At 44.2% G+C, this 27,827-nt stretch overlaps 3 protein-coding genes across 5 annotated transcripts; 2 read left to right on the plus strand and 1 right to left on the minus strand.

Annotated features, from left to right (window-relative positions):
* The first annotated feature begins 2,288 nt into the window (after positions 1 to 2,288).
* Positions 2,289 to 10,318, plus strand: LOC129182531 (aspartate aminotransferase, cytoplasmic-like). The gene is made up of 9 exons (XM_054778776.1): positions 2,289 to 2,521; positions 4,694 to 4,875; positions 4,998 to 5,121; positions 5,207 to 5,319; positions 7,727 to 7,831; positions 7,914 to 8,064; positions 8,131 to 8,296; positions 8,588 to 8,730; positions 9,580 to 10,318. The coding sequence occupies exons 1-9, from the start codon at positions 2,413 to 2,415 to the stop codon at positions 9,717 to 9,719; spliced, it is 1,233 nt and encodes a 410-aa protein (XP_054634751.1). The 5' UTR covers positions 2,289 to 2,412; the 3' UTR covers positions 9,720 to 10,318.
* On the minus strand, positions 10,176 to 20,455 carry LOC129182530 (metal transporter CNNM1-like). 2 transcript variants are annotated; one of them, XM_054778774.1, is made up of 10 exons: positions 18,946 to 20,455; positions 15,192 to 15,335; positions 14,960 to 15,100; positions 14,445 to 14,614; positions 14,271 to 14,361; positions 13,907 to 14,052; positions 13,579 to 13,840; positions 13,388 to 13,489; positions 13,025 to 13,140; positions 10,176 to 12,658 (listed from the first exon to the last, which is right to left on the minus strand). In XM_054778774.1, exons 1-10 carry the CDS (start codon positions 20,351 to 20,353, stop codon positions 12,401 to 12,403), a joined length of 2,838 nt encoding a protein of 945 aa, XP_054634749.1. In that variant the 5' UTR covers positions 20,354 to 20,455; the 3' UTR covers positions 10,176 to 12,400. The 2 variants fall into 2 exon arrangements, with proteins under 2 accessions (XP_054634749.1, XP_054634750.1); XM_054778775.1 differs by having other exon boundaries at positions 12,430 to 12,658; positions 13,036 to 13,140.
* Positions 20,456 to 21,217: 762 nt separating this feature from the next.
* hoga1 (4-hydroxy-2-oxoglutarate aldolase 1) lies at positions 21,218 to 27,771 on the plus strand. Of its 2 annotated transcripts, XM_054778779.1 has the most exons (9): positions 21,218 to 21,238; positions 21,469 to 21,735; positions 21,827 to 22,101; positions 22,971 to 23,099; positions 23,155 to 23,282; positions 23,365 to 23,499; positions 26,012 to 26,108; positions 26,779 to 26,912; positions 26,991 to 27,771. In XM_054778779.1, exons 3-9 carry the CDS (start codon positions 21,894 to 21,896, stop codon positions 27,138 to 27,140), a joined length of 981 nt encoding a protein of 326 aa, XP_054634754.1. In that variant the 5' UTR covers positions 21,218 to 21,238; positions 21,469 to 21,735; positions 21,827 to 21,893; the 3' UTR covers positions 27,141 to 27,771. The 2 variants fall into 2 exon arrangements, with proteins under 2 accessions (XP_054634754.1, XP_054634753.1); XM_054778778.1 differs by having other exon boundaries at positions 21,219 to 21,238; positions 21,469 to 22,101.
* Positions 27,772 to 27,827: the final 56 nt, after the last annotated feature.

Raw genomic sequence — 27,827 nt, forward strand, 5'->3', positions numbered from 1 at the left:
AGAAGAAATGATAAAATGAATCTCTTCCAGGGTCAAACTGTTCAGAGCATCGTCATAAAAGCTTGAAATCACATTTCAACATTTGCAACTGTCATAAAAGTCTAAAAGGAAGTTGCCTTCCAATTTGTTTGGATTTGGAAACAATTTATCCCGCATGTGAAATAATGGAAATGAGAATAATCTGTTCCCGGGTCAACCTGTGTCCATCATAACAGCTTTATGAAGTATACAGGCAATTCCTTAAGTCACATTTCAACACTCTGAACTCTCATACAATGATGGAGTCTTACTGCTTACTGCGCGCAGCAGGGCACCAAAAGGTGGTACGCCTCCCAGCTTTTGACCACGGAAAGGCACGTCTTTAAGAAAAAAACTTTTTGAATCTTTTGAAGGCTGAATCTACCAGCCTCCCTTCAGACGTGTTCTATCTAGTTTGGCTCTACCTGAATGACAACATCAAAGGGTCAATGCAGCTATTAAGAAGCATGTTGACTAAATATTTGGCTGCTTTCACCACTAATAGAACACCGAGACATTCTCCCTCGGGAGGCTTTTGTGAGCGGCGTCCGTCACGAGGACTAATGGACTCAATCATCTTCATCCAGGAGCCTTTGAAACCCAACACTGCTGCTAGTGGACTGCAAAGGAGGAAGACGAGGCTGGCCGGAGGAGACAGCGCTATCGGAGTGATGGTGTTAAAGAACATTTAGGCTTTAGACCTGAGCCTCCATTCAAGCCTAAGCCCCCCCTGGTCTGAGGTTAGGCTTTAATGCAGCTTGGTTCTGTTTAAAACTCAATATAACGTCATAATGTTGCATCAAGCTGACTTGGGTTTTGTCGTTTCAGTTGCCATGGCGACGGCAAAAAGCCAGAGAAGGACATCTGAGAGGACGTTAAGAAGGCAAAAGAAGAGCGATTCCATCCATCACGCTGCTCATTACAGTAGATAACTTTTACTGTTTTCAATTCATGCCGATGTCCTGTTAGGACCACTTGTGCCGGCAGTGGGCGCTGCGGCTCTGCTGAAAAAAGGTCTTGCAGTTGACGTTCCTAAAATATCCTGCATGTTAGTTCCTGGTTTTGAGGCCTAAAAGGCTTAATGTGAAGTTTCAAATAGTTTTAAAATATCGTCACAATAACAGTTAACAGTAATGCAATATTTGCCCGGTGCTACAACAAACAACTGTAAAAGCAGTAAATGTAAATACCTCTTGGTTTGTTTTGCCTGTGTATGTTTGGGTGAACCACGCCTAAACAAAGGAGTCCTCGGGGAACTTGAATAGATGTCATCACGTGGAGAGCAGTACAAAGTATGTGGGTGTATGTGGCACAAAAGAATTGCTACTTGCGGCTGGAAGAGGAGGCTGTTCATCAAACACTTAAGAACAGATGACATGAGAGGAAACACATGAATGTTTATTTTTACACACTGAACATGTTATCCCACCACTCAGTGGGACTTACATGTCGTTAACAGCATCCTACATTTGTTTCATTGTAGCATTTAAATCATCTACACCCGCTGGACACTTCATTAGGTACACCATCTCATGAGACCCGATGCTGCCCTTTAATTCTGCTTTGACAGAGGTGATATTGTTCACTTTGATTAACCCTGCTAAAGATGTTCATTATTGTGCGCGCTCAGCTCAGCAATACTACGGAAAGCCGCTCCTATCATTTTGACCACAATATTGTGCATCACTGTCTTAAGAAACCGTGCTTCTCCATATGCAATTCTTCCACCATGGACTCTTTGCAACTGCTCCAAATTGTCATGTAGTGCAGTTAGACTGAAAAAGTGAAAGTTCCACAGTTCAAACTCTGGATTAAGGTAATTTGCATGAATGTAAGATAAGTAAATACGTCTATTCATTAGTCGCGTTGAAAACAAGTTCTTGTGTGACATCTAGTGGCCAAACGTTGTTTCTGCTGTTAAGTTTTACTTTACTGTATTTATTTTTTTTTACTACAAAACATTTTCCCAAGTAAACTTCCCTGATGATTTAATTAAAGGACAGCTTATCTCATCCTGCCAGAAAGTTTGCGTGTAAAATAGACATGTCTTTATTGTTACCTCTTCTTTTTTTTATTTAAGGATGGTGCATTTGACTATTTAAACTAGACAGATGAGCTAGGTTTTAGTTTAAAATAACGGTTACACTTGAACATGTGATGAATACATGAAAATAAATGCAAAAAGCTGCACATTTCCTAGCTAAGAGCTCCCATTGGCTACGGCTAAAGAACGTCGCTAATAAGGAGCCGTCTCATTGGCTGCCGCGCAGACGCCTGTGCCTCGGCTGTCCTGGCGGAGCGGTGAAGGTGAACCCGGCTACTAGCTGTCTACCGCCCTCCTTCCCTGCCAGCTAGCTTGAAGATCCGGGGCCGCCTTCTCTTTTCTCTCCAGCCATGTCCGTGTTCATCGACGTCCCGCAAGCGCCCCCGGTGGCCGTCTTCAAGCTGACCGCCGACTTTAGAGAGGACAGTCACCCACAGAAGGTGAATCTTGGCGTCGGAGGTAAGCTGCTAAAAATGCTCATGCTAGCCCAGCGGCGCTAACGAGTCAAATTTGGCTGAGCTGCGTTCAAGGCGTCCTGTGACAAAACGCTTTAGCCTGACTACCGCTAACAGTGAAGAATATTGTAACTGTCACGGTATAAGTCATATTTACTCTCATGTGTTGGAGGTGTAGATGGGCGCAAAAAGCGGACTCAATTGTCCCTTTTGGAAACTTGTCCCGTGGCAACTATGACGTAACGATGTTCTCCGAGCATCTCTCCGTTTGACTTTTCCTGCGGTCAATCATGTGCCGCGAACGCATCATTTCCCATTCATTGTCATTATTAGTCATCATTTACATTACATGGAGGTGTTCACACAAAACAAGACTTAACTTTTCTTAGTTTACTTCTTCAAATAGGCCAACATAACTACTGTCTCGAAAAAAAGTAAAAACTTTAAATCTAACAACGGAGACAGCTCATGTCTGGCTAGAAATGCTCTTGTTATGCCACGTGCATAACAAAGGAGGGCCAACTAATGTTGGTAATTAATTAAGATTTTGCCCGATCATTTATTATTTTATATATGTTTACTGACTGAATTGTGGGTAGGGAAAACCTCCACTATTTAAATATTTATAACCCAGAGGCATGCATTTGTAATTGTATCACAATCTGTCTTTGAGGGGATGGGTACTTACATGCAAGAGTTTAAAGTTTTAACCTTTGACAGTGAAACCAGATATCACAATGTCAAGCTTTTGTGTACTTGTGAAAATGTCAATGTTTGCAGTGGTTTTCAATGTCACAGCTAGCTTTCTCTGTTTTGTTACCAATTTTTATTGTGTGATAACTCCTGTTTTACCTTCACAGTCTAATAGACGGAGAGTAGCGACAGCGATAAATAGATCAATAGAATGAGGGAACTCCTGGCAGCAGCATGTTCAGCAGCACTTTGCTGGCAAAACAACACACAAATGTGCTCCAACATGTTTTTTGTAATAAACAACTTCATTAAAAGCTTTCATAGAGCCTTGTTTGTATCATAGTGACTGACGTTGTAAAATGTGATGCCCCCAACATATAATGTCATACATTATATGAGAGCAGTCATATAGAGAGATGGTCACATGCCATGACACATGCAGGAAGCAGCAGCCTTTATTACGTAAATGCAGTACTGTACTTCATTCACTGTCCCTGTCCTCCTGTTGGGGACCCTGTGACCTTTTCACTGCGCCCACCCCCAGTGGTCCTCAGCGTACAGCTGTAGCCTTGATCTGATACGTGATACAACACATGGAGAGACGCCATGAGTTCCTCGGGGGTCAAACATGTGCATGCGAGTTTAGTTTAGTGTGCTCGTCAGTCAATGTGACCTTCTTCTCTGTCACGCTCACAACTTGTCTGACTGTTGCAGCAATGCAATGCATGAAGAAAGTACTTTTTCTGTTACTGTCCAGCTGTCGTGTATGAAGTTGTGCAAAAGAAATCAGTCAGTGGCAGCCTGGCCCCGAGTGGAAGTGAAATGAGTTTTTGCATAAATAGAAGAATTGTTTTTGGCAATCATGGGCTCATTCACTCAAGTTGTGTGACTGCTCGCCCAGCATGAGTCACTGTCATGTTTGCATATGTAAAATGGCGTGTATCTCTTTTAGCAACGTGTAGTGCTGGCAACGCAAGTGTTAAAGTGTACTGTAGCTAAGGGGCTATCCACAGGGAAACTTTTTAAGGTCAAAACGACAATGTATTTTATCGGTTTAGCCTCTCATCCGCACCGAAACCATGAGTGGACAAAAAAACGTGAAGCTCAAATTCAAGCCATTCAAACGGAAGGATGCCAACATCAGGCTGGAATAAAAGATATTACTATAAAATGAAGTAACCAATTAATTATGTTCAGTATTTCATGTTAATTTAAGGTAAAAAGGTTTATTGTTTTTAAATGGGCAGGAGTAGGGGGTACATGGCTTCAGGTCAAATGTCTGAAGGGGTATGCAACATGCTTTATATTTTTCAGGTTTACCACTTTAGGGTGGCTGGGGGTGCAAACGCTTGACCAACTGTTACATTGTTGTTGTTCGCCAACATGTAAATTGTTACAGTCCAAGATGTTATCAGTAATAGATAATCAATAGATGGGCTCATGGGACACCGTGGTAAAGTGAAGGTGGTGGTGTCTGTCTCAGCCTATCGTACAGATGATTGCCAGCCGTGGGTGCTGCCGGTGGTCAAGAAGGTGGAGCGACTCATCGTGGAGGACAGCAGTCTTAACCATGAGTACCTGCCCATTCTTGGACTGCCTGAGTTCCGCTCGGCCGCCTCCAAGGTCGCCCTGGGAGACGACAGCCCTGCCATCAAGGAGAACAGGGTGAGGCCAACGTATGCATGCTTTACTTCTACACTCTCACATGTGTGCTAATGCTGGCAGCCTGAATGGTTGTGTTAGTACACTCGTATGATGACATAAGTGATTCTGTGTGGTCGTGTCAGGTTGGTGGTGTCCAGGCACTGGGTGGGACGGGCGCGCTGAGGATTGGTGCGGAGTTCCTGCGGCGTTGGTACAACGGTGTTAACAATACGGCCACGCCCATTTACGTGTCTGCGCCCACCTGGGGTGTGTACACCGGCAAGGACGAGTGTAAACTTGTGAGATATTGGTGTATTTTGGCATTACTTTTTTTGTGTCTCTTTTGCGGCAGAGAACCACAACGGTGTTTTTGCAGACGCTGGATTCAAAGACATCCGGCCATACCGCTACTGGGACGCTGCTAAGAGGGGTCTGGACCTCAGTGGCCTGCTGGAGGACCTCGAGGTGACCTTTTTTTGTGAATTCACAACATGAACTCAATCCAAATATGTTTGTGCACACCTGACTGAACTAGAATGTTACCCAGTGGAGCGCAGACATCTGCCAAGGCCTGACAATCTTACAAGTCTGACTGTTTTGATTGAAAATTGTAAGTTCCACTCCAGTCCTATAGATGGTAGTACTCATGCACACTGTAAAGTGTCAGCTGAGCCACCGACACAGCTTTTTTCCACTGTAGCTTTGTCTGCTAGATCTGGCCACTTGGCCGCAATGCAAGCAGACTGGAAGAAGCAAAGGTTTAAGTGAAAGGAAGATTCCGCTACAAAATTCACCAAGTGAAGCAGCCAGCCTAGTTTGTGGTTTGGAAGTGATAATGCTGATGTGTGTGTAAGCGGGGAAACACAGTGGAAAGAATAATGTAGGATACAGTTTGTTCTTGTTCTGCTTAAAAGAACCTTCCGGTGGTCTTTTTTCATGCGCAGTCGATGGGGGACTTTAATAGGAATGAATAGAAAGACTGAAAATAATCCTTCAAGTCAAAAACATGGTACGCTTGCTCACTCAACGATATATTCATGCACATAATAAAGAAAAGTCTAAAGGAAAGTCGGTTTATTAATGTGATCGCTCCTCCTGTGAGCTGAAGAATGATAGACTCGCTGACAGGGCAGTGGTGCCACCCTGCCCTGTCCGGCGCCGACTGGGATACCGAGGAGGTGGTCATGCTAACTAAGGACTAGTAAGTCCTTCATAAAATGTGCTAACCTGTTAACGAAGGAGTGTAGTCGGCCATGTGTCAGTATTTTTTGATAAAGTACGAAAAAGACGTTGGATCTGAGTGCATAACTTGTTATGCACAAGTTTCCCGCTGTGGCGCAGAACCGGAAGTTCAATACGACCAACATTACATGCATTTGAAGTGTGAACACACTTTTATAGCAGAAAAGAGCCAGCGACTGTCGGTGGTGAGCAGTGTCGAGTTTAAACGCTTACTGGAGCACCTCGAATCTTGCTATGAAATAGTCTTTTTGGTCTACCCATTTCAGAAGTGACCATTGTTTGTCCTCCAATCAACGCATTGCACTTTCACTGTGACGGTACCTCAATGGTGGTATGATAATCCCTCATTTAATGCGGTTAATTGGTTCCAGACCCACCACCATAAGTCAATTCCCATAAAGTAGGATTCCTTATTTATAAATGGAATATTTTCATAGTTAGAGCATGGAAAACCTGTTTATGACCCTTTGAATGCAGCTTTTAATGTTATTAGAGCCCGTTTAGTCACCTTTACACTTCTATTACCCATTATAGTAGACATAAGAGTAAATAAGCCATTTAAGACATAAATAATACTTGACTCGTACGTATTGCTGTCAATGCATTCTCTAGGGGAATTGAGTCAGGAAGTGATGTCGGGGGTTAGCTTGGCATGTTACTGCAGCAATGGCAGCCTGTGTTTTTAGTAGGGATTTTTGTTCCTATTGTGAGATCATTCAAACCTGCAATAAAAGCCTGTTGTTCTGGCGGTCAAGTCTGATACTTGTGTCTCACCGAACATTGCAATAACATTGATGACCTAGTGACTATCTCAGACACGTCGTCTTTGAATGCCTTATATTTTTATTTTAGTTCATTAACCATTTTTTGTTGCGTGCAGTCAGGTGGAGATCCCAATATGCAGACACAATCCAGGTCAAAAAATAATATCTTTAATTTAGTTGAGCAGGAACCAAGTAACAAAGGAATAGCAAAAAGTTTTGAGTCCAAACTGAGGTAGAACGGTGCAACTAAGGTAGTAAAACAAAAAGGCACCATGGAAAAAGGCAACAACTCACTGATGAGCAGACAGCGTCACAGGAGGCAAGGAGCACGTGGAACAGACTTTGAAATAACACAGCAATCTTAAGGCCAAGAACAAACAAACAGGTGTTTCGCAGGCAGCATGCAAACCAGTAGTAACAATCCCACGTCCTTCTACTGCAGCCATGTGGCTTAAGAGCCCTTGATGACCAAATGGCTACAGGTGTGCCTCGTGGCGGCGCCCACTCAGGGAGTGAAGGGATCTACAAAGCAGCACACAGGTCAAAAGGTGACAACACCAAAATGAAACAGAAACCTAACATTTTTATTCTTTAAAATGCTTCATTTAGGCAAAAATACATCAAATTTGCTTCAATGTGCATATTCTTTTGACGTGACTTTTGACGTATTTAACTGCAAAACAGCATGTTTTATTATTATATTTTTAAAAAACCATGATAGAGTGACGCTGTGAACCGTGGAGTGGCGAGGGACGACTTCCAAAAAACTTCCAAAATGTACGTGTTTCAAAGTAGCCTCATGATGGGAAAGCTCATGTTAAGTAAAGTAGATCCAACGTTCATCGTCACGTTGTGTGTTGAAACAGAAAGCTCCAGAAGGTTCCGTCTTCGTGCTGCACGCCTGCGCACACAATCCCACTGGCACCGACCCCACTCAGGACGAGTGGAAGCAGATTGCAGAGATCATGAAGGTCACATGATGTTTTGTTTGCTTTTGCTTTTCACGTGATCCTGCTGGTCCTTGTCTCATTTTTTTCCTTTTCTCGTCTCCAGAAGAGGAGTCTGTTTGTCTTCTTTGACTCTGCCTACCAGGGCTTCGCCTCTGGCTCTCTGGAAAAAGACGCCTGGGCCATCCGCTTCTTTGTGTCTCAGTGCTTTGAGCTCTTTGTGGCTCAGTCATTCTCCAAGAACTTTGGGCTGTACAGTGAGTACACACAGAGTACGTGCATCCTATTTGAGTGGCCACATTAAGAACCCGCCTCTTCCGCAGACGAGAGGGTGGGCAACCTTACTGTGGTGGCGCGCGACAGCGACAACCTGACTCGCATCCTGTCTCAGATGGAGAAGATCGTCCGGACTACCTGGTCCAACCCACCCTCACAGGGGGCACGTGTCGTCAGCAAGACCCTCAACTGCCCAGAATTGTTTGCAGAATGGTACATTCCTATTTGGTCGTCTAAAGGCTTCAACATGCTTGTTCCAGGATGGAATGGTGCTATGGATGCAGTTAGTTTGCACAATGAAATACATTTTATCTTTTAAAACACATTTGATCTTATATTTGTTTACCTACATACATTAAAGTGAGCTAATGCTATTTATTTATTATGTATTGTATATAAAAATAACTTTTGTGGAAAACTGAATCATACCAACACTCTATGGTATTATCAGTGTATAATACCTGAGTTGTGATTTATGCAATGTTGCGGTTGCCGTGGCGACAGGAAGTCCAACGTGAAGACCATGGCCGACCGGGTGCTCCTCATGAGGGACCAACTCAAGTCCAAGCTGCAGGCCCTCGGCACCCCGGGGACCTGGGACCACATCACCCAGCAGATCGGCATGTTCAGCTTCACGGGCCTCAACCGTACGTACAACACAAGCACACGCACACCATGTCTGTTTAGACTATAGTTACTTAAAGGAAAACTACACTTTCTATTTTTTTATTTTTCCCATCATCCACAATCCTTATGTGAGACATGAACACATGTCTTTTTCTTTTCTGTGTGTTCTAAAGAAAAACGGCTATAAAGGAACAGCTAAGAATGCACGTAATGAACACACCTATTCCACCTATAAAGCCCTCTGAAAAAACCTCCAAAAAGCACCAACAATGCTCCATTTACCTGCATACCCTTGTTGTTATTATTATTAGCATTCTTACGCTGAAGAACTAAGTTACGGGCGTAGTGACACGCCACACACTTGCTCACAATGCCTCAGACCACTACTGAAAGGTAACGTTACATATTGCAGCTGACACCACTGCTGCTGTTATTTTGAGTTTGGAAAAGTTAATGCTAGGTGTAGCATTTGTTTCTACATTGCTCTGTGAAATCTATGCACCCAGGAAGGAAGTTCCGCTAATGCTTAAAATGAGCAAAATACTGAAAGTATTACATTCCATCATGAATGTGCCTGTTAGTACATGGTCACAGCCGGTGTATCTAAAACCATAAAAGGTTGGAGGGCTTTGTAGGCGGAATAGGTGTGTCCCATTATGTGTGTTAATTATCTGCCTCTTTTTATTTGTTTTAATATTTTTAAAACACACAGAAAAGAGAAATACGTGTGTTCATGTCTCCCATAAGGATTGTGGATAGTCAAAATTCCAAAAAATGTGTAAATTGCCTTTAGGCACATTACAGTACAATAACACAATTACAGCTACCTAGAGAAGTGTCATTAAAAGCCTTCCATTGTTGTCCGGCAGCCAATCAGGTGTCATTCATGGTCAAAGAGAAGCACGTGTACTTGATGGCGAGCGGCCGCATCAACATGTGTGGCCTCACCTCCAAGAACATCGACTATGTGGCCCAGTCCATCCACGAGGCCGTCACCCAGGTCCAATAAGAGGCCACACCCCCTCCTCGCCTTACCTACGTCCACCCTGGCCTCTGATTGGCGAGACTGCCAATGGGAGGTCCCTCCATATGTCAAATCCTGCTTTTGTCTCCTGTGTGACGTCAGGCCAGTAACGCTGTGCATCCTCACTTTTTGCTGTTGTGTAACTGTAAGCACATTTCAACCATGACGTCATCACACCTCCTTCAAAGGTCGAGTTTGTTTTAAAGTGTCTCTCGGCCCAAACGACACTGAAATGAATATTCATGAATATCCTAGGAAAGATGATTGACATGAAGAGCTGCTCTCCTGCTGTATTTGAATCAAACGGGTCACATCATTACAATAAACTTGATGAGCTTTTCTTCATTTGCGGCCTTTTTAGAGGCGCGGAACAAGCGGAATTTGCTTGTCTTAATGTTTGAAAGCTGACAAAAATGTCCTTCATGGGTCCCGCGGGTGCTTAAAAGTCAGAAAAGTGCTTGAATTATACAGTAAGGAACATTGGAAATGTTAAGTGTAACAGTTTCTGTCTGCACACGTAAACTATGAGTATTGCAGTTTGCTTGTTAGATGCACAAATAAAATCAGAGCTGTACATTAAAGTGTGTTCTTTTATTTCGTATGAAAGTGTAATTTTGAAAATGGAAACAGGAAATAGTGTAAATTCCTCATTCATTTTCAAATTGTTTGCAGGGAGAACAGAGAAGGTCAAAGCTCGAATTTTTTTCTCTAACTGCAAAAACATCAATTGTGTAACGCAGTATTGTACTTGAATGTGATATTGTCATTTTGATTTGTGTAGATATATGTGAGTGGCTGGAAATGCTTGAAAATAATCTTGGAGGTGCTTGAACTTGTGTTTGTTTAAGCTGTATCTAACGATGTTTACTCATATGTTGCCTCTTTTGCTCCCAGCATCAACAAAGGCAACGTTCAAGGTCAGCATGTCATTCGTGCAAACACTTTCTTAGATTTGACATCCTCCATCAAATGTTGAAGCAAATTGTCTCTCTTGCAGCTTTGTGCACAGAAGAAAACAAAAACCTGCAAGGGACGATGAAAAGGCGAAATGTTCCTTTAAAGCCAGTTGCTGTATCATGCTTGATGCCGATTGATCCTGTGCTGCAGGGTGAGTGTGCAAGTTGTCTTGTTTATGTTATGTCATGTCATGTCTTCATGGAAGATGTAGACTGGTTACTATTGGCAACCATTCATCTTCCTAAGACATCAGTGGACAAAAGCTTGTGTGTCCACTTAAAAAGGTCAGTGAAGTCAAACCTGCATGCACAAAAAAAAATAGCCAGTTGTCTGATTCCACCTAAGAAAGAAACCTTTCAAAATAGACAATCTTTGAATTTTCACATACACATGTGAATTTGCCCCCCCACCTATAAATAGAATTAATCTATTCCAGGGTCAACTGTGGCCATCATAAAAGCTTCATTAAGTATACAGGCACATTTTAACATTTCAGAGTGTCATGCGTGCAGTGGTGACATTTAAGTCTTGCGCCTTCCACTGACCCTGGAACAGATTCATTTATGTTATTACCTCCTTTCATATGCTTCAGTTTTTGTCTGAAATTGCACATAACAAACAAGCGCTTTTGCCCTGTACGGTATCGTTCCTTGAAACGGAGTGCTCGAACAAAGCAGCCTTTTATTGGATGTGACTGCCAAATAACCCACCATGGGGCCAAAGAAAGCTGCGCCTGCCAACAATTTTAAAAAAGTTGAGAAACACTATTGAATTCGATTTTTACAGGTTGTAGGGGGAGTCTGCATCAACAATATTTCATTTTATAATTATTTCACATTGTTTTCTGCAGGTAAAACTATAATTATTCTCTTTAAAGTGTATTTTTTAATTCATATTATTGAGTGATTAGATTGGATTAATTGGATTTACCTTATTTCCTACGGGAAAAATGAAATGTTTAGGTTTTGATCCGACCTTTTGGAACAAATTAATGACAAAAACCATGGTTCCACTGCAAGAAAATGACATGAAATGACAGTTGTTGTGTTGGATGTGTCGCTCTCATCATCTTTTTGTATTTCGAGTTCCATCATGGAACGTTGGGTTTTGTCATTAATTCGTTCCAAAAAGGTCAGACAAAAACCGAGGCAATTGTTCCCATAGGAAATAATGTAAATCCAATTCATCTGTTCCAGACACCCAAAAATACTGTATGAACAAACATACTTTTTATATAGGACAGCGTAAATTCCGGTGTTTTTTTGGCAGTCAGTGTTAGATAGAAACGCAACCTTCTTTGGCCCTATGGCACAGTTTTTATTTTCATTTCAAAAAATGCATAGTCAGTGACGTGTAGGGTGCTTCGTTTGGGCACTCAATTTCATGAACGACACAGTACAGGACAAGCGGACATGTTTGTTAAATGCAATATCGGACGAAAACCGAGGCAAAAAAGATTTTTGATGAAAATGGAATCATAGGAAAGCTGAGGTTTAACTGCTATGCCAGCGTAGGCTCATCACTTGTAGGATATTTACAAGCCAGAGGATTGTTTCATTTAATGGTTTATCTCAGGTGTATTTAAGTCATCCACATATAGTTTGAATATGAAATGCTTGACTGTCTTGATAAAAAAAAAAAACACACACACATGAGAGTCTGGTTAGCAGGCTGTAGCCATAAATGAAGAGACCTTACAAATTAAAAGCTCAGTTGACTTGCTGTGTGGTGTTGACATCTTTGGTGTTGTCCATTGTCCAACGCGACGCGTGTAAAAATGTCTTTACATTCATGTTACGTCTCACGTATACGAGCGTTGTCCTCATGAAGACGTTCATAGTGATGGGTTGTCGCCCCCTGGAGGCTGTAGCTGACCACGTTGTCGTGGCGGCGCTAGGTTTGACCTCGCTCTGTTGTGTCTTCCGGCGTTTTGTCACCTTCGCGGGACTTTTGTCTCTTCTTGTTACCTGAGGAGACACACAAGGCTTACTGTTACTATCACGCAATCCTCCTCGTTGAAATGTAATTATTAGAAATGTACCAGTGAGGCATTGCAGTACCACTTTGTTCCTCGAGAGGCGATGGTGAGCCATTGAGGATTTCATAGGTCGTTTAGGAGTAACTTGAGTTTGAATTTGCAAACTTCGACACAACAGATGTCCGTATAAGTTATGTGACAAGTCATGCGACAGTGTCAAAACCATCAGTATGGAAAACTACGAGTGTCGGATATCCACACGGTGTGATGTGTGTGCATGTGAATGAAGCCTTTACTGGTGAAAGAAAAGCATTGACCAGGCCGATGAATAAGTTGTGCGTGTGTGCGCGCGCACATGAGACTGACTGAGTTTGAGGAGGAGTTTCTTTCCCAGTGTGTCCTCTGAGCTGCTCCGAGACATGCTGCTGATGAAAGGAGACGTATCCGTTGCTGTGGAAACGTCGGCCATGTCTGCCAGACACAGAGAGAGAGAAAGCGTTGTGAGTGTGTTGAGTTTGGGAACCTGAAAGCTCATGTTCCAATTCTGAAGTATGTTAAAAGTGAAGTAAATGTTCAAAAATAAGCTCCACACAAGAGAGTTCATGTGCATGCCAGGCCAGTAGGCAGTACAGGAGGGGTGTCCAGTGAAGCACGTGGATGTTTTGGTGCAGTTTTGGTGCAACATAACTACTGTCCCGTGACACAGGATGATGATTACCGTCGTCCATCGCCTCTGGCCTGTCGTCTTGGATGTCGGGGATGTCATCCATCCTAAGGAAGACGGAATCGCTCGGACTCTTCTGGCCGTCTGATTTACTCCCTGCAGCAGACGTCACACAGGAAGTCAATTAGTTATCAGAGGTAGTTAGACATCATGACATTTCCTGTTTACCGTCCTACGGTACTTACGCACGATGCGGTTCCTCTCGTTTAGCAGCGATGTGCTGTGAGGGACGCTGGACTGTTGTCCTCGTGTTTGAGCCGAAGCGGGCCGGCCGAGCTCTCTGGGCGGGGGCATGAGAGTATTGACGGTGGTGTGTTCCGGGGGCGTAAACGTGGCGGCGGGCTCCAGCGGCGAGGCCTCCGTGAGACAAGTGTCTGCGTCGGGCGTCTGAGGTGAGCTGTCCATCATGGTGGCGGTCACAGCGTTCTGGTAGTGGCTCCTGGTGATCTGCCAGATGGGAGCATTGTTTATCGCCAGTGTTTACATGTGGCCAGGCGGCATCTGATTGGTCACCTTGAGGATCTGCAGATGCGTCAGCTGTCTGACCGAGTAGTCTGGCAGGTATACGTTGGAACCCCCGTTCAGTTGGCTGGCGTTCCCCCCGTGCGGTGCCGACTCAGAGCAATCCAAAGCGTTGCTGCGAGATGGCGACCTGGGATCTATGTTAGAAAAAACGAAAATACAAATCCCATGAAAACCGGGGCATGCGAAAACTGAGGTTCCACTGTACTTTTTACAATATGTCAAGGAGCAATAAAAAATAAGCAACGGCTGATAAACACTTTGGGCACCACTATTTTAGCCAAAGGACCTAAAGCCAAAACATGGCTTATATGTTAGCAAAGCTCATGAAGATGTTGGTCTTGGATGTGTGTACCTGCTGGCATGAGGGCAGGAACACCAAAGTAAGAAAAAGCCCCGTTGTCAAATTTGAGCGCCTCCTTGCCAAACTCCACCTCCACTCGACCCTGAGAGGACCAGAACCAGGAAGGACGTGAGCCGGGCTGCTGGCTTTTGGAATAAAAGCCTCATGGCGGCATCAACTCTGTACCTGCAGCACCAGGATGAAGTAGTCAGCCGGTTTGTTGCGCTGCAACAGGAAGTGCTGCGACGCCAGCTTGTGCCTCTCGTCGAACTTGAGCTCCTGGACCACACTGGGGTGCTTGATGAGCCTCAGCAGGATCTTCTCAGAGATGTGAGTGGGCTTGAAGGGCTCCACCTCTGACGGAAAGACAACCAATCAGAGCACTGAAACGGGTCACAATTAAAACAGTTGCTTTCTATATGTCCCCCCCCAGATCTGTAGCGGTACTACAAGACTAGACTTGACCAGCTAGCAATCTTCCAACATGACTGTCAACTGCATACAAAAGTAACAGGTGGTGCTATAACTTATCACTATAAGGCCATTTTAGCCAATCAGGAGTTTGAAGAAAGTCATTGGAGGAAAAGACACGGAATTCCTGCTAAAACTCTTGTTCGACTTTAGAATTTCCACTGAGGTTTTTTTTCCAAATGGAAAGTGTTAGTGTCCTTTAAAGCCACAGACGTGTGATTGGCGCTCACCTGTGGACAGAAATCGGTGCGTGGCCAGGAGGAGCTGAGGGGACATCTTGACGTTCATCTCGTTCTCATCAAGCTTAAAGATGGAGAAGTCCTGCTGCTTCCTCTCGTGATGTGAGACACGACGCTTGCTGCGATTGTCGGCTGTCAGCGTACACACATTAAGACACACAGGAGGAGGAGGATGATGATGATGGCGATGATGTCACTGAGTCATGTGTTTTTGCAGACGCACTGTAGAGGTCTGTCTCGTCCAGGATCTCAGACTTGATGATCTCCTCGATGACGTCCTCCAGCGTGACGATGCCCATCACCTCGTAGAAGGGGTCGCCCTCGCCCTCGTTGTTGACGCGCTGCACGATGGCCAGGTGAGACTTTCCTGACAAGGATGACAACGTTTCTTCTGAATTAGCGTTAATGCTGCAGCTGTAAGCGGGGCGTTTATTTAGCCAATGACGCACTATTAATTGGAAGCAGGCGATAATTGAAACGTTTTTGAAAAGTCATGACAGTGGAACCTCGGTTAGCGTCCGCCACTTTAGCCACTTTTTCGGCTAACGTCGACAATTTACACCACAATTTTGCGTCGTTTTGCGTGCATTCTCCGGTTGGCATACAATACGGCGCGTCTAACTGTGTTGTTAATGTTTTTGTTGTTTTTTTTTTAAATGACAAAACGTCCATCCTTGTTAGCATTCTATTATCTAGCTAAACAAAACCCAAGCAACCCGAACCGGAAGTTATGTCACTCGTCTATGATGTCATCAGCGGTTGACTCTCAAAAATGCTAACACAAAACACGCTTTTACATGCAAAAAACAATTCTAAATGCATATAAAAGAACGAATGAAAGGGATAAGTGAACATTTAAGGTTACTTTTACCTTCATTGAAGACGTGACTGTTCCCAAAGACTCTAGAGATGTGCGAGTCATGAACGAATGGCTCAAAACTCGCGACTCTTACTCACCCCTGCTACAAGCCAGGTAACATGTCAACGCGAACGTTCCTGGGATTTTTTTGGGGGTCAGGTGTCAACACTGTGCCGGATTCGTAAATAGTCCGGGAACGAATCACTACGTGAAAACGATGTAATACACAAGGCACACCTACGTGTGGTGCTGTAAACAGACACGCAAACAGAACCACGTGACACACCAAACTATAGAAGAAAGAACGCATGCACAAAAGTCTGGCGTCTTCCGGTCTTCATGATTGTTTCTCCCTTCTCATGCAATGGACTGTTCCATGTTATTGCGCAAGTGCAGATTGATTCAGGAAGTAGCAAAACAAGCTTGGTGGCGCGAACGTTTTTGAAGAAAAATGAAGCGGAGTTACCCGGTTGCAGCGGAGAAGGCAAGAGGAAAACAAACAGTTTTTATCAAAACTACTGACGGTGTCAACCTTTCTCACAATCACAACAAACGTAGACACACGACCACATAGGCAGCACTGCGGACAGTGTCAGCCACGGAGAATGCAGTAGTTCTGGAGATGAAGCTGAGAGCGACGCTTCTCATCACAAAGATGTGAGTATTAAAGCGGTAAACTACACTCAATGCTGCTTAATGTTCTTCTCAATTACAGTAAAAGCGTTGAGATGATTCACTTGTTACGTAATAATAATCCCCCAGGAGGATATTAAGGCCTTTATCTAGCTCAGGAAATAGAATTTTCTCATGCCCCCACTTGTTAGTAGATGATAAACATTCATATTTAAAATTGTTTAAAAATAAATAAATAAAAAGTTAATCAACAAAATAAATGTAATACATTTAAAATAGAAAAAAAACATTTGTCAGTGCAGTACAAGGATGTGAAGGGCCCCGATGACTGGGTCTGCCTTGAGCCCCCAAATGACGGTGTGTGCGTGCATGTGTGTATGCGTGTACGCCTGACAACACCACGAAATACCACGTAGTGAAAAAAGCGTGTTTTATGCAAATACTTGAGATTGAGTGAAAGCCTTCAGTGTTTCAAACACACACACACGAACAGTGACTCTTTTCACTTCTATTGGCATCTAGTCAACTTCCTCACTAAGATCTTCTCCTCTTTCTCTTTCTCTCGCTCTCTCTCTCTCTCTCACACACACACACACACACACACACACACACACACACACACACACACACACACACATGCTTTCATTGAGCTAAGTGGGTCAGCCCAGAGCGAGGGAGGGAAAAGCTTTTACGCTTAATGAGCTGAACGTCAAAAAACAAAACAGCTTTTTGAAAGCATGCTCTGGAGAGGAACTGACATGAAAGCAAATCAGAAAACAGGGGGGGAATCATCAGGTAAACTCCTAATCCAGCATCATGGCTTTTATATTCCACCTTCGGGTGTCATATAATATCAGACTTTATCTAAAAGCTGTTTATTTATTATTTAACTCCTCCAAGCATGCCTTTTATGAAGCTTGCTGTGAATAGAAGTGTTCCCATGAAGTTGGAGGCATGAAGAATGACAATTGAGGGTCAACTAAAGACGTTTGTCCAAACTCTGATGAAGAGATGCGTCCCAATACTTTTGTCCACATTCATGCAGATTTAAGCGGGCGTGATATAGGGAATGCAGGATCCCCCCAAAAGACACAGGAAGTAGTTGTGCATTCCATACAGAAGTCTGTTTTTAAGAAGTAGGAATTGAAGGTGCTTGTATTTCAAGAATAGTCATGAAGTCATTGTTTAAAGTCATTGTTTAAGTTGCGTTTCATAAGTACAGTAGCAGAGATTTGTACGTTTATATAGAAACACGACGACGACAACATGGTGTCAGTGCCCAGACGGCGGGCAGACACACATCGATGAATGTTTCACAGACTTCCTGCTGCAAGATACGTAGCCTTCAAACATGGAGTCAGCAAATGCGAGGTGGTCCTAGCGCCACATCGTCATGACAACCACACACTCTCCTCCCCTCGCAAGGTGCCCTCTCCATCCTCCTCATCCTCCCCTGCCTTCTTCCCAAAGCTTGCTTGTGAAATATCTAAAAGTGCTGACAAAGCAGAGAGCCGTGGAGCAGCAGGGGAGCCTCTGATTGGCCGATAAGTCCCCCTCCCCGCCCCTCCCAACTGCATCTCACCTACAAGACTGCAGCAGCCTGCAAATCTTCACTATGACACTTTATTGTATGCGCCTGCACATTCTAATAACATGGTATATAATATTTTATTAGTACCATTCAACTGCACTGCCTCACACTGGGAGATGTTTCACTACTTTCACTACTTTCACCAGCTTCAAAGGCCCAAAATATTAGAAAGTACACTCAGCATGATGCAGTACACAAACATTTTAAATGAATACCTCCAAGTGAGCATGAATATTTTCATCGAGGCTTCTTCTGCATTGGATATCATTCGAAGGTGTACCTCATGAGGTGGCGCCCAAGTGTGCTAGCAGGCCAACAGCTGGTTAGCCAAAGTTATAGCATGCACACTCTTGTTGATCGCCATAAAATGCGACATTTTGAGGATTTGCGGTGATAAGTGTGTTGGTGTTTTTTTCGCTAATGCTGTGACGTTACATTAGCGCATTTCGCCATGGTTACGATGACGCAAGAGACGTCGAGCATCAACTCGGCAGGCGCAACACAACACACGAACGAGCGCCGGGTTTTTTTGGTATTTGGTACCACCCGCTAAACTTGGCGGTCATGAATAGACGTCATGTGATGCACTTTTTTGACCATGTCAAACTGTCAAGACAAGAAAGCTATTACTATTTGTGTACGGATATGCTGTGCAGCTGAGCCGAAGTACCCCGGAAATCAAGTTGACATCTCAGGCTTTTAGCTCGATGCCTCGTGCTCTCGACTCATTTGGGGGGCCCTGGGTTATATTTGTATGGTGTCTGGGGCTTACTATGATATGCTGTGATATATGCGGACTGGTGTCAAAGTGTCTTAATGGGGCATAGAAGGATATTTGAGTGAGTTCTGCTGAGCAGGTGAGTGTGCATGTGCTCGTGCACAAGCGTGCCTGACCTTTCTTGAACTCCTCCAGCATGGCATCCAGCTTGGTGTCGCTGAAGACGCAGTGCAGGGGGTGCTTGTAGAACTGTGTGATGGTCTTGAGCGGCGTGCAGTCGTCCGGGTCCACGAGGGCCAAGTCCTTGACAAAGAGGATATCCACGATGTTGGAGCGCTCATCCTCGTAGACAGGGATGCGCGTGTATCCGCTCTCCATCACCTCCGTCATGGTGTTGAAGTCCAGCAGGGCATCCCTGGCCAGCATGAAGCAGTCCCCCAGTGGCGTCAGGACGTCCTCCACCGTCTTGCTGCGCAGCTCCAGTGCTCCCTGAATGATGTTGAGCTCTTCCTTGACCAGGTCGTGGTAGGGGTCGGTGACGCGCAGCATCTCCAGCAGCTTCTCTCGCGTGTAGAAGTTGGAGATCTCCTGGTTGAGGATCAGGTCGAGCAGTTTGCTGATAGGGTAGGAGATGGGGAAGGAGAGCACCATTAGGAGCCGAGTTACCCAGATGGTCCTGGAGGCGATGGCCAGGCCGTGCCGCGACGCCACCGAGTGCGGGAGGATCTCCCCGATGAAGAAGATGCCTAGCGCGCAGATGGCGGTGGAGATCCACGTCATGCCGAGGATCTGACACATCCACACGGCCAGCGAGGCGTTGATGAGCGCCGTGCCCAAGAGCAGCGTGCACAGCACGTAGTTACCGTGCCGTCTCACCGACTCGATCTTCCGCGCATATTTCTGCTCCGTGGCGGTGCCGCTGTTCTGCAGAACCTGCAACTCCACCGGGTCCAGTGCCAGCAGGCTCAGGTTGAGCCCGCTGAAGAGCGCCGAGAGGCCGAGTAGCAGCACCGACACCAAAACCTGCAGCCACAGCTCCGGAGCCGCCGAGCGCTCGACCACGGCCACCCAGAAGTCTCGAGTCCGGTAGTGCTCCCACTTGGAGCCGTCGAAAGCGCACATTGAGTAGTACTTGATCTTCTCCCCCCGCCGCAGCTCCTTGGCCAGCAGCTCCACCAGCACCGAGTTCTGGCTGGACTCCGACTTGAACGAGCCCAGAATCATGATGTCAGACGTCGACCCGTCCGTGCACGTGTTCCTCTTGGGCCGAGCCTGGCCCTCCCGGCCCGGTACCGGCTCCTCGATGAAGGCGATCCAGGGCGCGGCGTTGTTGGTGCGAGTGCCCGCGGTGCGGTTGAGCCTCTGCGAGGAGTAGTAGTACACCCGCAGCATGAAGCGGGTCCCCTCGGTGGCCTTCAGCACCCCGTCCTCCACGGACAGCTCCGCCCCGGTCTCCTCCGGACGGAAGCCGAGCAAGGCGAGCCCTGGGCCGGGGAGGAGCAGCAGGCGGGTGGCCAGAGAGAGCAACAGGAACCTAGATGGAGAGATGAAGAGGAGGACGCAGGCGCCATCCTCCACAGACATGATGGGCTCTCAGTCTGGGACTCCTTCGTCACGTGCTGCTGCCTGGTTCCGGTCCATGTGGAGGAAGAGATTCTGCTGCTGCTGGTGCGTTCAGAGCTTCTGCACTGTGACGTCACTGACTGCTAATTATAGAACATGAAGCCAGCTCCACTGCAGCGAAGATGTAAAAAACCCCAATATTTATTATGTTAAATGTTGACATAGAAGCATAAATATACACATTTGGACCTACGGTGCATGTGTAAGACAGCATTTCACGAATTGACTCATTTTCTGAATAAGTAAATACTAAAGAACTACAAACATGGCTTCTCAGTCTACCAGTGTGGCAGTAGAAACTGATAGCTATGTCATGTAAAAAAGGATTATTTCTATGTTCGCCCTTTGCAGGTCTTCCGACGATCATCATTGCTGAAGATATCTAGGTGCATTTCTTCACTTTCAAGAATGACAATTATGTCAAAGTTATGAACTTTCAAAGCATAATGACGATGATAAAGTGAAAGCTGTGATTAACGACTTACCACAAGATGGCAGCAACGTCAAGGACAACCGGGAGCACATCTTACCATTTTCTAGTTTGATCGTCTTATTTCCTCTTTAATGACATTTTATAAGCTTTTATTTGTATTTTATAAAATGTTACATAATTAAAGACGTGGCCTCTATATATGTAACCGATGTGTTAATTCTGTTAATTTAATTTCACCAATAATTCATTTTTCATTTCTCACGTATGTATTTGTTGATATAAGCACCTTTTTATGCGCAGTCCTTATTTTATTTGTGTTCTTTTTGTTGTGTGAACTTTGACATTGCTGTGATGTCATTTCCTGCATTTCTGGCGCGCTCCTCTTGAGTCATCTTATGGACTGCTGAGGAGAGGTATGTTAGTCTGGTGACAACAATGTTTGAATGTGTTAATGTGAATATAAGAGACATTTCATGCCATTGTGTACTCTGTATTATGTACAGTATTTGAAGACAACTCACAAAAGTTATTGCTGTTAATTAAGCTAGTTTTGGGGAGTTCGTTTTTCATGTGGTTTTCTTTTTTTTAGGAGACGTGTGCATGAAGCTTATTCAGGTTGCTGTACATTTTGTGTTGTGCACAGAGAATAAACGCCCCCTCTGGATGGAAAGAGAACTGCAGCTGTCTCCTCATCATTCACCACGTCAAAGAACACAACGCAGAATTAATTTTTAGCCTGTGTCGGCACAGACCGGCTACATATATATATACATATAATTCAATATAAGATTACATTATAATATACAATTATGATGTTTTAATTTGTGTTATTTCAGGGTTTACACGTGCTTGTGTTGTCGGAGTCCAAAGTGCCACAAGATGGCGTTCGAGTCCTACCAAGACCTGTCACGTGAGCTGACAATACTTTACTGTAGTTAAGCTAAAGTCAAACATTTGACAACTGAGCAGGACCAACAGAACCTTCGTCAATATTTAACCAGGAAGCTCAGAGTCCATTCAGTCCGGTTGGTTCAGTCAGTCCAGACGACACCAGGCTAGAGCCACGTCATGCTAAGGTCCAGGACTTGGACGAGCACGGCCCACTGGGTCAGAACGTGGAGCCGCCGAACCCGGAGCCATGAAGCTGCAGCGGCTGCCCGGCTGGACCTGAGTGGGATCTACCCGCCCATTGCAACACCCTTCACCCCTCAGGAGGACGTTGACTACGACAAACTGGACCAGAACCTGCACAAGTACGCACAGATACCGTTTAAAGGTATATGTAGCAACATTTCACCATATTAGTAATATTCCAAATGATATTCCACACCTTCTGTTTTGTTATTAATCTGAATAAAGTGGAAAGTAAAAAACAATCGGGAGCCTGTTACACCGGAAGTGTCACGTACTTGAGAAGTATCTGCTTCCTGTGTGAACAACGTCATCATGCAGTCAGTATACCGTAAATGTAAATTACATAGATAAAATAAAAAAATAATATATCCCCTACAGGGATATATTATTTTAAGAATATGATTATAAGATAATATGTATATTATAAATATATGTAATATTAACATACTGTATTTTGATTATTACACTAGTATAGATGGTTAAGCTGTGAGTGAAATTAGATTCATGATATATGATGTATGATATATGTATTATAATTCATTCGAAACTGCTAGGGAGAGAATTATTTTAATTATTTAAAAACAAAAACTCTTAAATTTGACACGTTTTAAAACTTCCATTTTTTCATCAGTTTGCATAATGTGAAACGCTGACCAAAAATCATCGTTTCAAGAGCAAAGGTTCATGCAAAATTTCATGCAATAATTTCAAAAATGTTGAAACATTACTCTTTCATTTTGTTTCACAACATTTATTTATTAAAAGATAGCACATTTCCATTTTAAATTGTTTTCACGTTTCAACTTGTAATATTTTTAAATCTGGTGCAAAGATCAGCAGCAGCAGGCGTTTGTCGCCCTCTGGTGTTCATTGCTGCTACTGCAAAATCTTTCTGGAAACATCAGTCAAGGAAATAGAGTCTGGAACTTTTATATACTAAATATGTGACCAGTAGCTTTGACCTCTCACACACCCAATCGTGAAACAAATAAAAAGCCTGTGTTGTTGCAGGTCTGGTGGTCCAGGGCTCCAATGGCGAGTATCCTTACCTGACGGAGGAGGAGCGCGTGGAGGTGGTGAGAAGGGTGCGACGCTTGCTGCCTGCTGACAAACTGGTGATGGCTGGATCAGGCTGTGAATGTAAGTTATTGTGTGCGTGTGTGTGTGTGTTATTGCTCATTATGTTGTTGTTCAGCCAGCAGAGCCACGCTGCAGCTAACAGAAAAGATGGCGGCGGCCGGAGCCGATGCCGTCCTGGTGGTCACGCCGTGCTTCTACAAGGGCAAGATGGACAGCCGCGCCCTCGTTGAACACTTCACAAAGGTCTCACTAAAGGTTTAAAAAAAAAAAACAACGTAAAAGTATCGTAGTAACCGCATCAATGTGTCGTTGCCTCCCCCTGCAGGTTGCAGACGGCAGTGCAGTGCCGGTGGTTCTGTACAGCGTTCCGGCCAACACGGGCCTGGAGCTGCCTGTGGATGCTGTGGTTCGTCTGTCGCAACATCCCAACATCGCTGGACTCAAAGACAGCGGGGGAGACGTGAGCATCATCATAATTTCAAAAATACTGTAAAAATGAAAATCAAATAAATAGTACAAAGGAGGACAATAACTCATTTTTGGAAGATATTTTTAGTCCCATTCACATCAGTACGAATGTCAGCAGTCAGTAAATAAAACTTAAAGTGGCATTCGTCGAATTTGTTAACGGAATGTGAAGGCAACAAAATGTGTAGGAAAAAGTTAGCGTGTGCAGCAAATAAAGTGAAAGAAATGAAAAGTGAGCTCAGTGCTGCGTTCGCCGCTGCAGGGAAAAGACACGCCGGCTGTGTGGGAAGTGTCTGCAAAAACTTGCGCATGGGTTTGTGATTTGGGAGACGGCGTGGGCGGGGGGGGGGTCGAGCGCACGGCGGCGTCTCCTCGTGGGCGACGAGACAAAGGGTGAAAGGTCGGCTGGCGGGAGGCAGACAGCTTGAAGGAGCACTTCTCATTCTGACAGCTTTTTGTCCACTTTAGTGTCTCTGCATGCTACTTTCTACTCGTATTATTTATTATTATTAGGGGTGCACGATAATGATCGGGCCGATCATTATTGATATCAGGGAATTTTGACGTCATACCGATAGATATGGTATCATTGAAAATAGCTCCGACAACCGATCATTTAAAAAACGCTCCAATGAGGCGAGATTACCCGTACTGTGCAGGTGAGTACATGAAGCGCTCCTCTTTTTCCTGCCTGTGACGTTAACGGCCTGTCATAACTTCCCCTTAGCTCACTTGAAACCATTTAAGAGGAAGGACGTTGTATCAAATGCTCTCCGCGATGGGGACCGGGGGGAAATCGAGCACGCAAAAAACCTCCTCAGCCACCTGAAATGCCAGCGCCGCGGTGTTTGAAAAGCGCTAAAGGTTTGCCAGAGACCTCCGTAGCGGAACACCGGCTGCTCTGAGCATGAGTCCGAATACAGTACACCTTGCTGGGCCACAGCACGTGGCTCCTCCTGCTCTATACTCTGGTTCTCCTGGTCGTAGTGATGTTTGGTTTGGTTTCATTTATTTCGAACACGCATATGTCCGAAAAGGAGTAGTAAGAAGCAGAGCTTATTCAATCCTACCCCCCTCTTCGTAGCACATCAATTGCTAATACATGTGTGTACATACAAACACGCGCATACATACGTATATATACACCTACATCTGCACCTACACAAGTACGCATATATTTACACATACAGTATACAGATACACAAATGCTAAAAAAAAAATATATATATATATATATATATATTTTTTCCCATTTTTTCCTCCTTCTCCTTTCCTTTTCCCTTTCTATTTATCCTGTCCTTTCTCTCCTGTTGATATCCACATCCTCTTCGGTGTTGCACTGCTAGTGATGCTGGGTTTGTATGCAAGAGTTTCTTTTATTAACTGTGTTGAGGTTATTGCTATGGAATGTAGTCCTTCTCGTATTGGTCTGTCTTGTAGGGTGTTTCCTCCATCATCCTTATTGTCATGGTAATATGATCTTTAATATCTATCCAGATCACTGATATCTTGGACAACAAGCACTCTTGCGACTCCTGGACCTCCTTTTAGTTTGATGTAGATTTTCCCGTTAGTGCTCCAAGTGTTTTAAATCTTTCCTTGCTTCCTCAGGTCTCGTGCTTTCCTGGCGATGTCGGAATTGCGTTTTGTCAGATGCTCATTCATGTGGTAGATGTGGTAGTAGTGATATCATGATATTTGATTAGGACAAATCAAAAGTACAGTTGGCCCAATCCTAATTTGTTCCAGTCCTTCCAACCTCCACACAAACGAGAGTTAAATCTAAATAAAAAAGGTAGACATAAAAAAAGGTATTGGTTATCGGCACCATATCGGTCTTGAGAAGCAGAAAGTTATCAGTATCGGTTTGGAAAAAAAGATATCGTGCATCTCTAATTATTATTATTTGTTTTTACACCCCGTACTGTTGTTTACTCATCAGTGCTATTAATGCTGACACAGCCTTACTGCTATTCCAACATTGGTTGTGTAGCTGCTGTGTTGTGCAATGTAGATGTTGATAAATGAGCATGAGGTCATCCTGTGTGTATAAAAATGGCTTTTCCCATTTAGGAAGGTGTGACGTGGACTCTAGTGAGGCCAAGAGGAGAAAATAGTATTCCCGGTCTTTGATGTGACAGAGTGATCAATCACTGACAGATTGACAACTACTGGTTAAAAATAGACGCGTGGGAGGCGGAGCCTGCGCAGCACTCCTTCTGTTCCCTGCGGAGTTTGAGCTCGACGCTTGTCAGACGCCGCCTTTGAACGCCTCACTTTTGTTGCTTTCAGGTGACAAAAAAGAGAAGCAAAAAACGAGAGAAGGAGCTCATGAAATTATTCATGAACCTTCCTCGTGTTTGAAGTCCATTCCTCTCGCTCTTCTCACGTTTGATGCGTGCAGAGATCCTCCAAAAAGCCAGCGCTTAGCATTTGTTTATGTTGACGTGTTAGCTTTGTGGCGCCCTCTGGTGACCAGGTTTGTCCTTTTTCCGGTCCTTCAGATCTCTCGCATCGGCCTGATCGTCCACAAAACAAAGTCGCAGGACTTCCAGGTGTTGGCGGGCTCGGCGGGCTTCCTCATGGCGGCTTATTGTGTCGGTAAGGCGTTCGCACTGTGACCTTTGACTGGCCACGTGACCATCCACTGGGGTCTTTTCTTCCAGTTAAAACACGATTTGAGTTTTCATCTTGCCGTAGTCCCACAGCTTGGGAGCCAAGCACAGTGGGAGGGTAGCTAAAGGGGCGGGGCTAGATCTGTCTGGACACAAAATGCATGCATTGTACAATAACACATTTTTTCTTTATATATATATAAAAATATATATAATATAATATAATATGATTAAATGATTAGTAATCTTAATATAGTTTGACTTATATAATTTTAAATGTATTGAATTTTCATTGATGAATTTAAATTAAAGTTATTTTGCATATTATACTGTACGTGCACATTGCATGTCCACCCTTTTCAGACAATGTGCATATTTATGGCCTATTTAGGCCTGGTTTTCTATCATTATTGCTCTTTTAGCCTATTTTACATGAACAGCATCATCACCTTGTGGCGCTTTGCGCTTTCCTTACGATGTACTTCCACCAGATGGCGCACCGCTGGCCTTTCTTATACTGTATGTACCTGTATGTACTTATACTCACGTCAAGTCCCAAAAGTTTTCGTGCGCACGCTAACGCCATGCTAGCACATATTGTTGCTACGGCTTCCATTTCCCTTCCTTCCTGACACAAACTGCCGCGTTGCGTTCAGGCGCGGTGGGAGGAGTCTGTGCGCTAGCCAACGTGCTGGGTCGGCAGCTGTGCGATTTGGAGCGTCTGTGCACGTCTGGTCGCTGGGACGAGGCCCGAGAGCTGCAGCAGCGCCTTATCGAGCCCAACGCCGCCGTGAGTGACAGCAACGCCCGTGACGCCACGGTAATACAAGCCATTGATTGGTTAATTGCAGTGTCGGTGTGTCGCTAGGTAACCAGAAAGTTGGGAGTGCCCGCCCTCAAGCAGGCCATGGAGTGGTTTGGGTTTCATGGCGGCGTCTGTCGATCGCCACTGCTACCTCTGGACCAGAACCAGACAGAGCAGCTGAGGCGGGACTTTTCATCCAACGGATGGTTGTGAGTGTGTGTGAGAGAGAGACATTAAACACTATCGTATTATTATACAATTAATAGAATAAACAAAACGTATCCAACGATCGGTTGCTCTGAACTTTGAAACGCCACATGACCACATGATTTCTCCCAGCCAATCAGTGAAGAGCAGTGGCACGCATGATAAAGGATGTCTGAAAATGAATTCCATAATCACAATGAAGTGTTGAAGGTATTACATTTTGACAGGTCAAGCATTTTAAGTTGATAAGTTTTATCAAATGTTCGTGTTGAGACTTATCTTGGCGTGCACCTGTAAAGAAGTATTTTTTAAAAAACAAGTGAAGCTCTAGACGTGATCACACTAATAAAATCACGTTGCGTTTAACAAGTGTGTTTTATTCTTGTAACTCCTTGTGGAACATGTCACGTACTTGGGAGTCCACGAATGCAAGAACATTTTAATGTGCTTATTAAGTGTAATAACATAAAAAAATACTGAAAAATAAGAACATATGAAATAAATGTGAATAATACTTCAAAATAAGAACATTGAAACGTGTAAATAACAAAAATACTTGAAAAATCATTCTTAAACATTAAATAATGTTTTTTTAGATATTTACAGTAACATTAGCATCAGTGGTGAATACCAGCTGTCAGTGAATAAAATAATAATAAATATGGCATTGCATTCATATGTAGTTGTGTTTTA

Source organism: Dunckerocampus dactyliophorus, chromosome 6, assembly GCF_027744805.1.
Source record: "Dunckerocampus dactyliophorus isolate RoL2022-P2 chromosome 6, RoL_Ddac_1.1, whole genome shotgun sequence".
NCBI lineage: Eukaryota > Metazoa > Chordata > Actinopteri > Syngnathiformes > Syngnathidae > Dunckerocampus > Dunckerocampus dactyliophorus.

Excerpts from the sequence above, each read along its gene's own strand:
- LOC129182530 (XM_054778774.1), bottom strand. The coding sequence starts at position 20,353 with ATGTCTGTGGAGGATGGCGCCTGCGTCCTCCTCTTCATCTCTCCATCT. Across the intron at positions 14,053-14,270 it reads TCCTGCCCTCATGCCAGCAG|ATCCCAGGTCGCCATCTCGC; the intron begins GTACACACATCC and ends TTTCTAACATAG. Across the intron at positions 13,490-13,578 it reads CGAGAGGAACCGCATCGTGC|GGAGTAAATCAGACGGCCAG; the intron begins GTAAGTACCGTA and ends CGTCTGCTGCAG.
- hoga1 (XM_054778779.1), top strand. The coding sequence starts at position 21,894 with ATGCTAAGGTCCAGGACTTGGACGAGCACGGCCCACTGGGTCAGAACG. Across the intron at positions 23,283-23,364 it reads TCGTTGAACACTTCACAAAG|GTTGCAGACGGCAGTGCAGT; the intron begins GTCTCACTAAAG and ends CTCCCCCTGCAG. Across the intron at positions 26,109-26,778 it reads CATGGCGGCTTATTGTGTCG|GCGCGGTGGGAGGAGTCTGT; the intron begins GTAAGGCGTTCG and ends CGTTGCGTTCAG.
- LOC129182531 (XM_054778776.1), top strand. The coding sequence starts at position 2,413 with ATGTCCGTGTTCATCGACGTCCCGCAAGCGCCCCCGGTGGCCGTCTTC. Across the intron at positions 4,876-4,997 it reads CTGCCATCAAGGAGAACAGG|GTTGGTGGTGTCCAGGCACT; the intron begins GTGAGGCCAACG and ends TGGTCGTGTCAG. Across the intron at positions 7,832-7,913 it reads AGATTGCAGAGATCATGAAG|AAGAGGAGTCTGTTTGTCTT; the intron begins GTCACATGATGT and ends TCTCGTCTCCAG.